Raw genomic sequence first — 12,814 nt, 5'->3', positions numbered from 1 at the left:
GAAAATAAATGTGGCCAAATCCAAGATCAGAGCCCCCCCTCAGAGATGTATGCCAGGCACAACATGGGCATGGGGAGCATGTTCAGGACCTTTCGCTGCACAGGTATGGTTCATTGGGTTGATCCAATGTAGGTCAACATACATTGAGTCGGCACCTATGAAAGGTCCAACAAGTCGACATGAACTATAGATTCTTGTGGTGGGGGTTGGGTGGTATAAGTGCGCACTATGTACCATGGATTCACAAGCAGCCCTCTGCTGGCCGAAAGGAGGAGCAACACCCACTCCTTTGGAAGTGCTACAGGTAGGAGAGTGGTCAGCAGAGATGGCGCACAGAACCAAATGGATGATGGGTCCAGATTTTTAGTCCTATCATCCATTGGTTCTGTGCGTCATCTCTGCTGACCACTCTCCTGACATGAACTATACATCAACAGGGTCCTTTTTTTTTGGTGTTGACCCAATGACCATATCCCCTACAGCAGACATGGCCCTCAGCTGTTGTGAAACTACACATCCCAGCATGCCTTGCAATAGTTTAGCATTCCTCACGAGCATAACTGTGGCAAGGCATGATGGGACTTTGGACATGCCTGCCCTACAGAGACACCCCAACAGAGGTAGGCTAGGCTACAGACTTTGGCATTGTGCCCCCCCCCCCCCCACCCCCACAATAATTGAAATAAAAAAAAACAGTTGCTACTCAAAGAAAATATTGGTATTATGGCCAATCAACAAAAGAAACCCCATCGACAAAAATTACACTAGACAGCCACCTCCTGGGTCTGTTGGAAGAGTTGCCAAGCTTAAAATTAAAAGAAGGCTAAAGTTCAAGTAATACTAATTGCACAATCAAACCCGAGGTGGGTACCACTGCTCAGATGTCACAGCTAGTAGAATTTGTTCAAATTCCCTTTAAATTTCGGATGAAATGACTAGTATAACAAATGCAACACAACATGAGCAATTCTTTTATTTAAAATTCAAATATTAAGACAATTTAAAAAATAAAAAAAATAATCTAAGGAACCCCCCCCCCCACCCCAATAAAAACAAGCTTGCAAATGTACATTCTGACACTCCCAGACGCTTTCCAATAGTGCTTTGGCCATTTTACTTTCCTTGCCTAGACATTGGTTGAATGACAAAGCAAGATTTATCTCTCACCTGTTAAATCTTTCTTTGAGGAAATCAGGGGCCACAGGGAATACAGTGGTTCGCTCATCCGCTCCTCTACCCACTGTAATCCCTGTGGCCCCTGACATTTCCCAAAGAATAAAACGCAATTTAGGTCTCATCTGTTAAATCTTCTTCAAGGACATCAGGGGCCACAGGGATTACAGTGGGTATAGAGAGCGGATAAGCAAACCACTGATCTGTGGGCCATGACGTCTCCTGAAGAATATGAAAACTCGAACACACGGTGGCCTAGCAATTTTTAGCGTTATTTATTTACCAGCGGTAGCAAACCTGTGGCAGAACAGCTGCTGTAGCCCCACAGGTTGCCTACCTGAATTAAAGCATGGTGTCCAGACCCTAGGAACCTCTCAGAGTGCATGTTTTCCCAATACAAACAGGTTGTAAGTGATACCAGATCTCCTCACAGTATTACAGCTAACATGCACCGTTAGCATTTCCCCATAGTGCATAAACTGGGAAACACTACTAAATCACTGGAACCATGTCATAGTGAAGTGCTGTGACCCAAATACTAAAGCTGGCCAAACACCTATAGAGCTTTACAACCAGATGGCCACTTTAAGTGTTGGTAATGTATGGGCACAAACAAGTGGACGAAAGGTTTTCATTCCTACCAGCCATCTTACTGGCAAGACCTTCAGATGCATGGCAATTTAAAGGGCTTAACATTTGTTGAGTTGGACAAGCCCTAACATACAGTAACCCTAACATAGCAAGTGCATTTATTTGATGTGTTGTCATAAAGCCAAAGGCATCATAAAAAGGGGAGCAATACTATACCAGACACACACCGATCTCATTCATCACTCCCACTCTTCCCCTTAGAGGTAGCTTACAATTACATTGTTTCACAACACAGAAAAAACCCTGACACAGATCAGTCCTAATGTAAGACCTCGCCTGCTTATTCATTCACAGTCTGCACCAAAGAGGGGTAACAATAAGACCGTTCCAAGTCCAGTCCTAACACTTTGCATCCTGTGTTTGAATTGGAAAAATATTTTTTTTTACCTCGTTAGACAACCTGTTTGCATGAACACGAAGGTGGAAAGTGCACCAGGCAGCGAGTCAATTTAGAGATTTTTCCAGTCCGTTGTGACAGTATGTAGAGAATTTGGGGGTGGGGCGCAAACATTCATTTTGAATTTCAGAAATCTAACACTACAGTAGTCTTGGATCTTCATCTTCTAGGCACTCCCCATGACTGAACTCATTCATGGATCTTCAATAAGAGTTGGAGTATCCAAGTTGCCGAGAAGAACATTAAAAGACATTAAGGAGGCAGGCAAATACAAAGGCACTGCAAATAAACGGACCAATAGTAAACAAGTGTTGCAAAAACCAAAGTACGACCAGTCAGAGTATTTAGAGGAGCCCAGGGAACAGAGGTGTCTTCTTCCCAGTCACTGTATCTTTGTGCATCAGAGCAAGGTGACAACGGAACATGCACTGGATAGCAGTTTGTGCTGTTTGGCAGTGTTCATGGGGACATTTTGCTTGTCTGATTGCTCCGGAAAGCATTGGGGAAAGTTAGCGAAGTCCAGGCCATACTCGCCATGTTTTCAGCCAGGGTGGTCACCCATTTAGGTTACTTTTCTGTAATGTATTGGCACAAGCTGTCTGGCCTCATTCCGGGACAGATTTATCAAGGTTCAAAAAGTGATAAGCCACCAGCCAATAAGCTCCTACCTGCCATGTTACAGGCTGGATTTGGAAAATGACAGGTAGGAGCTGATTGGCTGGTTGTTTATCACTCTCCATTGTATCACTTTTTAAGCTTGTTACAGGGCCCTCCACATACATCTCAAGCCAAGTTATAATAAAAAAAAAAAGTTGGAGGTTGCTTCTCAATATTTTTTTTTCTTATTTCTTTCTTGGGCGATGCCGTCTTGTCGCTAATCGTTGCCGTGTACTTGAATGTTTAGGTGATGAACCAAAACAAAAGCTAGGATTCGGACCTTGATAGGAGGAATAAAAATAAAATTATATAAAAATCTTTAATACAGTCAAACACAAAAAGTTACCAGACAAGAAACACGAATCATTGAGTGTTGTTGAGTGTTGTTGAGTAGAGGTGATTTACTATCTATCTGTGTGCACCACTATATGTACAATAAAGCTTCTACAAAATGGCACACAATACTTGGGCTTGGAAGTAGTAGCTATAGCCTTGGCCTGAATTGTGAATGCTGGCTGCACCCGCCATTAGTGTGGCACTAGAGCAGGCCTAGCCAACCTATGTCTCATCGGCTGTTGTGAAACTACAGGTCCCAGCATGCCTTGCTACAGTCTTGCTATTAAGGAATGCTAAAACTGGCAAGGCATGCTGGGTTGAGTAGTTGCACAACAGCTGGAGAGCCGCAGATTAGCCAGGCCTGCTCTAGTGGTTGCACAGAGTCCAGCCACAAGGGGAATTACACATCAAAATGTAAAAGCTCATTCAGGTGCATCTATGTATTTTATTGTTGCACGTTTACCATGTATTTTAGGTGATTACAGTATATAACATTTTAATATGGTAAGAGTATATAATAAAGTCAATCCATTCATTAAATGTTATTTTCAGTGCGGCTTATATGCGCACTATCTGTTCATTGTTTATACAGGGGTGACTCCCCTGTTGTCCAAGCAGCTGCTCAGGGCAGTGTCTACCTCCTAAGCACCTACCTAATAGGTCTCCCTTTTTTCTAGTTTTAGAACTCCTTAATTGGAAAATGGTGGTAAGGTTTGCTGGGACTTGTAGTTTCAGTTGGAGAGCTACAGGTTGGGGAATCCGTATGACTTGTCAACAGTCGGGATCCTGCCGGTCATTATGCAGATATCGGAATCATAGCAGTTGGTATTCCGACAGAGAATTCTCCCTCTATGGGGGGGGGGGGGTCTTTGATCCCCACAAGGGAGAATAACCCGTTGGTCAGGATCGCTACTGCCAGACAGTTAAACAGTTGGGAGTTTTGCATCTGTATAATGAGTGTCTGGATGCTGACTGTTGGCAAGTCATCTGGCACCTCCGGTTGGCCAGGCCTGATGTAGGTACAGAGGTAGCAGCAAGAGGTTTTACATGAAGTTCAGACTCAGTCAGTAGCTTCATGTGCAATTCCCCTTTGTGGCATCAAATACAGTTCTCATCATTCTGGCCTACAGCACTATCACTTCTCTGCACATCAGGGGTTAAGGCAGGAAAAATTCACTATGTCAATTAAAAAGCACGGTACTTGTTTCCTAGCACGGCGCCACCGATTTTAATTGTATGCAATCGGGTCAATCTCATCGCATGCAACCAAATTGCATGCAATGCGATTGACCCGACCGACCCGATTTTTTACATTGGAACCAATGTTAAATGGTTCCCAAGACCCGATTTTATATTGTATGCCCCTGCATTGTTAACGCCACGATCAACGTGAACCCGAAGCGTGGCGAGCGCAGCGAGCCCGTGAGGGGCGGCGGTACGCATTTCTTAGACCTTTTCATACCCCCACTATCCACGTCGGCGTGGAGTTGATTTTATATAGTGTGGCGAAGGCAGCGAGCCTCCGAGCCCGAAGCGGACGTATTACGCGTCCGCTCGCCACGCTTTGGGCTCGGTGGCTCGCCACACTATATAAGATCAACTCCATGCCGACGTGGATAGTGGGGGTATGAAAAGGTCGGAGGACGCCTACCGCTGCCCCTCGCCACGCTTCAGGTTGGCATTCAACATACAAATTACCCATCTGGGTGGCTATACAATCAAAAACCGGGTATGGGGGGCCATTTAACATTGGTTCCTATGTAAAATCGGGTCCATCGCATGCAATGGCATGCGATCTACCCGATTTTTAACGGACATTTAACATTACATACAATGTTAAATCAGGTCGGTCGCATCACATGCCATTATAATGGCATGCGAAGGACCCGATTTTTACATGGTCGGGAAAGCTCTTAAAAAGCCCGAAATCGGGTCAGTCGGGTCCCATCGCATACCTTAAGTTAAGGTATACGATGGGACCCGACGGGCGCCCTGCTAGGAAACAAGTACCAAAAGCACATATCTGATAGGGAGGGGGTGGGGGAGAATGGGGTAGTTATGTAGTTTGCATGAGCTGGGACTCTTCATTGACAAGTAGTAATACTTACTAACTGAGGATCCAGGTGTGGCAAAGGCAGTCTGGGTAGATGGTCCTAAACCAGTGGATTCCAGGGCAAATGGAGTAGGTGATGCTGAATATCAGGAACATAATACAGATCATTAAAAGACTCAGAACCATGCTCTAGCACTGCATACATTTCACCAATGGTTCCTACTACACAAGTTTATTCTCAAATACAGTGAATTTATGATTGTTGAGAAATAAAATCACATAGGTGGCAGATCCTTCAAGAGGTCAGATTTACATTTTTTTTTTTTTTACATTAAAGTCCCCATCTCTAAGCTTTTATTATCAATAAGGTTGGTACTTAGTGTTCCCGCTAGGCTGTTTTAGCGGGGCGCTGCGCCCTGCCCGATTTTTAAAGGGCAGAATGCGCCCTGCCCCTCTAGAAGCGCCCCACTAAAACAGCCTGCTGCCTGCCCGCCAGAGTGCACCGGTGAAGCCCAGCGCCGCCATAGATTGCGGTGCACGGCGCTTTCCCGGCAGTTCGGGGACTTAGTTACGGCCGGGCACACTCCCTTCAGTGACGCGGCGGCCCGGGCACGCCCCCCAATTGTGACGTTGGCGTGCCCGGTCCGCCCCTCCAGCGCCCTGCCCCGTTTGGTTCCTAGAAGGAACACTAGGTACTTATATGTTAGTTGGGCGCCCACTAAGCTATTTGCTTAGTTTTCCGTCTCCGCTTGCCACGCTTCGGGCTCGGTGGCTCGCCACACTATATAAAAAATCAACTCTAAGCCGACATGGATAGTGGGGGTATGAGCGTACTAACTATAGTGGGCGCCCAACTAACATAAGTACCATAAGGTTTCTTATCTTTGTTACCTATGCCTAGGTTTCTATTGCTGGGGTGGGAAGAAAAGACTTATGGTGGCCGGACACCAGACCAACTTTCCCCCAACCATCCAAAAGTCTTTCCAACTAAAACACCACCCCACACACCTAACCAACTTTTCATCAGACCAGCCAACTTGTGATGTCACAGAAGTAGGCAGACAGGTTCTTCCTACTTCTGGGGGTTTTTTTTACATTTATTTAAAAAAAAAAAAGTGGTTTTATTCCAGCTCTATGTAGCAGACAGCAAGTGAAAAAGGAAAGTAATATTCTCTGCCTCACACACCAAGCAATCTTAAAGTTACATGTATCTGTTGAAATTGTTAAATTGAAATAATTTGCAACAATCCTCAGCATTGCAACATAAGCCCCCATACACACTAAATTACTTTAAAAAAAAAAAAAAAAAAAGATATTGCTGATTTTAGCATATCTAAGATATCTTTATAAAAAAAAAAAAAAAAAAATCGGTACTTGTGTATTTTGGCGGCGCCCATCGCATCGCATACCATAACGTATACGATGGTATGCGACGCGATATCGTACGATAGTGCACGATGGCATACAATTTTGAAATTGTATGCCATTGTACATGGCATACAATGCCATACGATGCGATGCGATGCGATTAAACATTGTATAAGCACCCTAATGGGTGCTTATACAATGTTAAGCACCCAATTGGGTGCTTACAATGTTAAATGCACCCCCACGCCACCCCCCACTATAAACGTGAACCCGAAGCGTGGCGAGCGCAGCGAGCCCGCGAGGGGCGGCGGTACGCGTCCTACGACCTTTTCATACCCCCACTATCCACGTCGGCGTGGAGTTGCGAACAGAATAGTGTGGCGAGCGCAGCGAGCCCCGCGAGGGGACGCGGATACCTGTGAAGCCCGCGAAGGGACGCGTTTACCTGTGAAGGTATCCGCGTGCGCTCGCCACACTTCGCGCTCGCCACACTATACTATTCTCAACTCCACGCCGACGTGGATAGTGGGGGTATAAAAAGGTCGTAGGACGCGTACCGCTGCGCTCGCCACGCTTCGGGTTCACGTTTATAGTGGGGGGGTGGCGTGGGGGTGCATTTAACATTGTAAGCACCCATTTGGGTGCTCAAAAGCACCCTTTAGGGTGCTTATACGATTTTTGGTCGTTTAGGGGGTCAAAATCGCATCGCATCGTATGCCATCGGGTGCATGGCATGCGATGCGATCTGTCCGTCGTACGACGGACATCGGGGGCGCCGCCAAAATACACAAAAAATCAATCATTGTGTATGCTCAATATCGGCGCATCCTTAATACCCTGTTGGCTGTACACGCAGGTCAATTTTGGCTAGGTTGCCAACGACCTGCATTGGCAGGCGACATTACTGAACAATATTGTTCATTGTGCACACACTATGGGGCATTCAACCAGTGCTGATTTTTCTGACAGATGGTAAAAAGATAATTTTCGGCAATAGGTCAGTTTGCATTCGACCTACTCAAGTGCTGATTTTTCCACCTGCCCCAGCCAGACACAGGGCGGGATTCTCTAATATCCGCGCCCCCCGTCCTCCGCCAGCTACCACTGACATAATTATCGCATATGCTCTAACATATGCAATAATTATTGTGGTGAGCTAGCGATGTGCAGCGGGTCCCGGGGTACCCCCCCCCCCCCCCCTTACCCGGCTTATGCGCTTTTGCTATGGGTGGGTTCTCCTCCTCCTCCTCCCCCCTGCACCCGGAAGAGGATTTACAGTACAGGGAGGAGGAGGTCACATGTGAGGGGAAAAGGGGGGGTCGCAGTAGAAGCCCATAAACTTCTATGGGGCATCGCCAGCTTTTGGACTTTAGGGCATCCCACAATGCAGTAAAAACTCTGATAACACGGTTTTTACCATATTTTTAGTTTAGAGAATCCCGTCCCAGCCTGACCCAAACCCTCCACTGCCCCAGCCTAACGTAGGAAGTGTCTAAATACACAACTGGATGCTTATAACAAACAATTGGAGAACTAAAGCAGGCCAAACATATAATGTGATGAGCTCAAACAAATGTCAATAGGTCGACACAAAAAGGGCAACATGCACTAAGCCAACATTGACGAAAGGGGAGTGCCTAAATTCAGAGTACCACCTTTTCTTTGTTTAGTCGACATTGACAAAAGGTCAACGTGGGTTTTCAGTTTTTTTGGGGTGTAATGTCGACATCTAAAGCACATGGACCCCAATTAGTGTAGCGCATACCTACACTTCACTGGCCAAGCTTTGAGCCCATTGCCTTGCCCGGCACACTTTACCATGAAAAAGTTCCCAGAAAAAAATAGAAAGATCATGAACAAGACGATTATGTCAACATTTTGCTTCTAGACATTTTTTAATGTCAAAATAGTGCATCTTACCCTTTTGGTGTGAATGTATTGACTCCTGTACAGTCCTCATGAAATTAGCACAAAATGGCCGACTGTCTGAAAATGATCCTTGTGCTCAATGATAGGTTAATACAAATCTGTCAGTTCATTATGGGACAAGTTGTCAACTGTAGACTCAGGATTTATTTCTGTGTGCGCCCCATCCCCCCGGCAATACCTGACTCCAGTTGCTAAGCGGGGAGGGGCGATCCAATACTTTGTCTGGATGTTCTTTGCAGACACCGCAAAGGGGCTGATTCAGACCCGTTCAGAGCGGGCTAAAATCATCCCTGCCGGGTATGGGCACGCATGAATATGCGCATGTGCAAACTCCATTCGCTCCAGTAGGGGCGGTAGGCAGGGGAACGCACATCGTTTCATGGACGCGCCCATAAAAATGGCGGCCATAGCCCCACAGATGCAGGCGCGTCTATACCCGCTTGGAGTGGGCGGCTGACTCCACTGAATTTGGGAGATAGCAGGCGCTAGAAAAGTTAGTCCAGGCTGACTTTTCTTAGAGAAGGCAGAAGAAATAATTTGATGGTGAGCAACCGTCGAATGATTTCTCCTCCTTGCAGCCGCATGCGCGGGGGAAGTGTAGCCTACTAGACGTGATAGACAACTAACTAGATGGGTTTGCCTAAGGGTGGTAGATCATAACATAATCGATCTAGGCAGCCTCAATGCGCTATACCATAACAATAACCCTTATGCTGCCCATACACTTATGCGATCAAGTGGTGCTCAGTGCAGCACCTGATGTCGCATGCCACCTGCAATAGACATCGGGTGCTGGAAGAGGGGTGGCGTAGCGGCTGTGTAGTGGGGACCGGAGCGGTGGAGCTTTCAGGTGGCGGGACTCAGCAGCAGATTACTTTGAAAAACTGGACGGCACTGATTAGCTGAGGCCGTTGAGAGACAGAGCTCTCTCAGCGGCCTCACCTTCAGGCAGCCGCTGATTGGCCAAGAGCTCTCAGCGGCCTCAGCCAATCAGAGGGCCGTCCAGTGTTTCAAAGTCATCTGCTGCCGCTGCAGAGTCACGCCGCCTGAAAGCTCCACCGCGCCGGTCCCCGCGCTCCTTCACAGGCTCCACAGCCGCCAGCGCTCAGGTACCTGCTCCCCGCCAGCACATGCGATTGCTCGTGCAATTCAACAAATATTATGCGCAGCACATATCTATAGATGCGACATTAGACAGCGTGCCTGCACATCGCATCGAATGTCCCCTTAAACATGCATGCAATCATTCGATTTATCAGCCAGATGTGGCTGAAATCAAATGATTGCATGCAATCTCTCACATATGTATGGGCAGCATTAGGTGATGCAGTTTGGACACCAGTTTCCCCCATGAATGGAGGAAGAACCAATAAATAGTGCAGTTCCATTAAAATAATAAAAAGGGAGCGTTTTAACCTGCTGGCTCCTAAACATGTCTGAGAAGCTATGAAAGAAAACCAATACCGATTTACATAGTATTTAGGAAGACTATCTGCTAATGTTACACATAAAATTTTCCATTCAGAACCCCAGCCTAAGCCATCAACAGATTAAAGGGGGAGGGGGTGCGCAGGTAGTAGTAACCAATCTTGAGTTTTTACAGTCAAATCGTGTAAAATAAGGGATTAAAAAGGTCCAAGAGTTTAAATAAATATTTAAAATGATTGGAAAGCCTCAATATGAGAATGTAAAAAGGAGTATCTTTCAAAAGCCGCATTCTAGCTTAGGGATTTGAAGAAATTAAACTGCTACAGTTGCTGTAAGAATAGAAACCCAGTTAAACCACCAACCATACGTACCATAAGGGGGTTTGTTCTCGGTTGGTGCAGGAGTCCCAAAGACCAATGATGTACAAGGATTTGGAGTACCAGTTCCATTCTGAGCAACAGATGTAATACCAAAACTCATGGCCGGGGCAGGTGCAGTGTTCGCTCTAAATGTAGTACTAGCAGTGTCCGTAAAATTGAAGGGCTTTTCGGGGGTACTGCTTGCTTGCGTGGTACCCAGGATACCAAATGGTGCCCCTTTGGAGGCAGCAGAAGTAGTCCCAAAATTGAAGTTAGTATTTGTTGTAAATGCAGATTGGGCGTTTGTCCCAAAAAGAGGTTGAGCACCTGTAGCAAAGGCAGACGCACCTCCAGGAGCAGCAAAGCTGCCAAGGGGATTTGTCGTAGGTTTGTCTGCTTGCGCGCCACTCCCTGAGATGCTGTTGAAAGTACCAATATTTGCAGGGAAAGAGGGCGGGGTTGAGCCAATGGCAGCTGTAAAAGCAGACGTTGTAGAGCCGAACATTGCTGGTTGTTGGGGCTGAGAAGTTGCTGTGGGTGTAGCTTGGGGATTGCCAAATGCAGGCCAATTAGAAGTCTCTTGCGGCTTTTGCCCAAACCCTAGTGTAGATTTGGTTTGGGTATCTGTAATTGTACCGCTTCCAATGAATGGCTTTACAGAAGACATTACAGTATTGGATGTTGCTGCTGATGGGTTCGATAAACTGAAGATGGAGGTGGTGCCGCTGCTGTCGGTACTTTGTGTTGTACTGGACACTGAAGTACTGAACCCAGAGAATGATTGGTTAGAGGCCGTGGCTGTAGAATTCATCTGGAATGTTAAAGGGGACGCAGTTGAAGTCGGTTGCTGGGTTGTAGAATCCACAAATATTGGCTTAAACGTATTTGAAGGCTGCCCCTGCTGGCTCTTCTGGTCTCCAAATATTGGTTTAAAGGTGCCTGCAAGCAGACCTTGCTGACTGTTCTGATCACCAAATATTGGTTTAAATTGGTTTAGATTTGATGCAGGAATTGATGTTGTAGACAAACTTGATGAAACAGTGGGTGGGTTAGAGCCAACACTGGTGGAAAAAATTGGCTTAAACGTAGACTGTAGATCACTTTGCAACGTATTAGCAAGAGTATTCTTTGGAGACTCCGACTTAGGCTGGGTATCTTTCGATTGCTGAAATATTGTGCTGTTAAGTGTCGCTGTGGCTGTAGAAGCAGGTTGGGAAGGTGGCTGCAGGGAATTGGTAGTGACAGAAGGTGCAGTCAGTGTAGGGACCACATTGAGATGCAAGGACCCGGGAACCACATTTTGTGCAGGTGCTGAAAAAGACAGAACTTTATAAACACTGGTACATGCTGACATTGCACAAACATTGCTGCAGTTTATGGAAGTTGTAAAATAAAAACTTTGGCAAGAGTTTAAACTTTCTCAAGTTAAAAGCATTAGAAATCCAACCCATGGGAACGCCCAGTGTTTTGACGATGGCACAGGCAGCGGACATTACTGTATGTCAGCTGCCCGCCCTCTTCCCGTACAAAATAGCCGCAAATCTAAGACACCAAAGAGTGTCTTAAGGTGCCCATACACTGATGCTATGCCTCGCAGCAGTGTTCAGACACCCGATACCCGGCGGCAGGACACATGCGATCAGTGGTGATGGATCGCATGCGTCCCTGCTTCCCTCCCGCCTGGAGGGAGGTCCCAGAACGGGTGGTCAGACAGCCAGCCGGTCCGACCACCTGGTCGGGTCCGATGTGCACGAGACTGTGCATCAGACCCGACTGCATGTCAGGGAGAGGCTAATTGGTCGCAATCGGCCGAAATCGGACAATCAAATGATTTCCTCCCTGCACGCAAGCTGCGAATGGATGTTTATGCTAAACATCCAGTTGTATGCGTGCGGGGGAACGCGGCGAGTAGCGGGGTGGCATTCATGCGGGCGGCATTTAAAGCACACACTAAGTTGTGAATTTGGCAGCTTTGCGTGTGAACCAGAATGTTCTCCTAAATGCAGATACGCATTAAATACGGCATTCACTTTTTCAAAACGGCAAAATGCAGTATTCCCTCCAATACAATGACAAATGTGATGTGCTTTGTGATCACGCACCAGACCGCGACAAAAAGGGGCCACAGAATGCCGAAAACACTGAATTCAGATGTGGGCTAATTGTGCCAGCGGGCTCACCTTGTGACATATCCTTGCTCTGCATTTCAGCTAGACTCTGTAATAACGGGTTACTGTTCATAGTGGACGACTGTAAAGTAAAGGTCGCGGATGTTGCGAGAGGCAAACTGAAGAGACTGGGTGTTATGGTAGAGGTTGCATTTTGGGATGATGCAGAGCTGACTGGAATTGGATCTATAGAAATAAGTGACAAATTACTTCTATGAAACATTTACAAAGCTTAAGTTAACACATCTGAGGTAAAGTTAGAAAAAAAAAATACACATTAAATACTTTTCTTAAA

At 46.4% G+C, this 12,814-nt stretch overlaps 1 protein-coding gene across 5 annotated transcripts in view; it reads right to left on the bottom strand.

The window, feature by feature from the left end:
- Positions 1–948: 948 nt before the first annotated feature.
- The window catches only part of POM121 (POM121 transmembrane nucleoporin), a 38,654-nt gene continuing 26,788 nt past the window's right edge, over positions 949–12,814 (bottom strand). For all 5 annotated transcript variants that reach the window (XM_083172106.1, XM_083172105.1, XM_083172104.1 and 2 more), the window contains 4 exons: positions 12,532–12,705; positions 10,364–11,662; positions 5,323–5,406; positions 949–3,158 (listed from right to left, as the gene is read on the bottom strand). In XM_083172106.1, the coding sequence (XP_083028232.1) occupies positions 3,064–3,158; positions 5,323–5,406; positions 10,364–11,662; positions 12,532–12,705 (1,652 nt within the window). In that variant the 3' untranslated portion in view covers positions 949–3,063. The remainder of the gene's footprint in view (positions 3,159–5,322; positions 5,407–10,363; positions 11,663–12,531; positions 12,706–12,814) is intronic.

This window comes from Crinia signifera, chromosome 2 (genome assembly GCF_055691185.1).
Source record: "Crinia signifera chromosome 2, ASM5569118v1, whole genome shotgun sequence".
NCBI classification, from domain to species: Eukaryota; Metazoa; Chordata; class Amphibia; order Anura; family Myobatrachidae; genus Crinia; species Crinia signifera.
The sequence above is the reverse complement of the archived record's forward strand: the minus strand, read 5'-3'. Positions and strand labels throughout refer to the sequence as shown.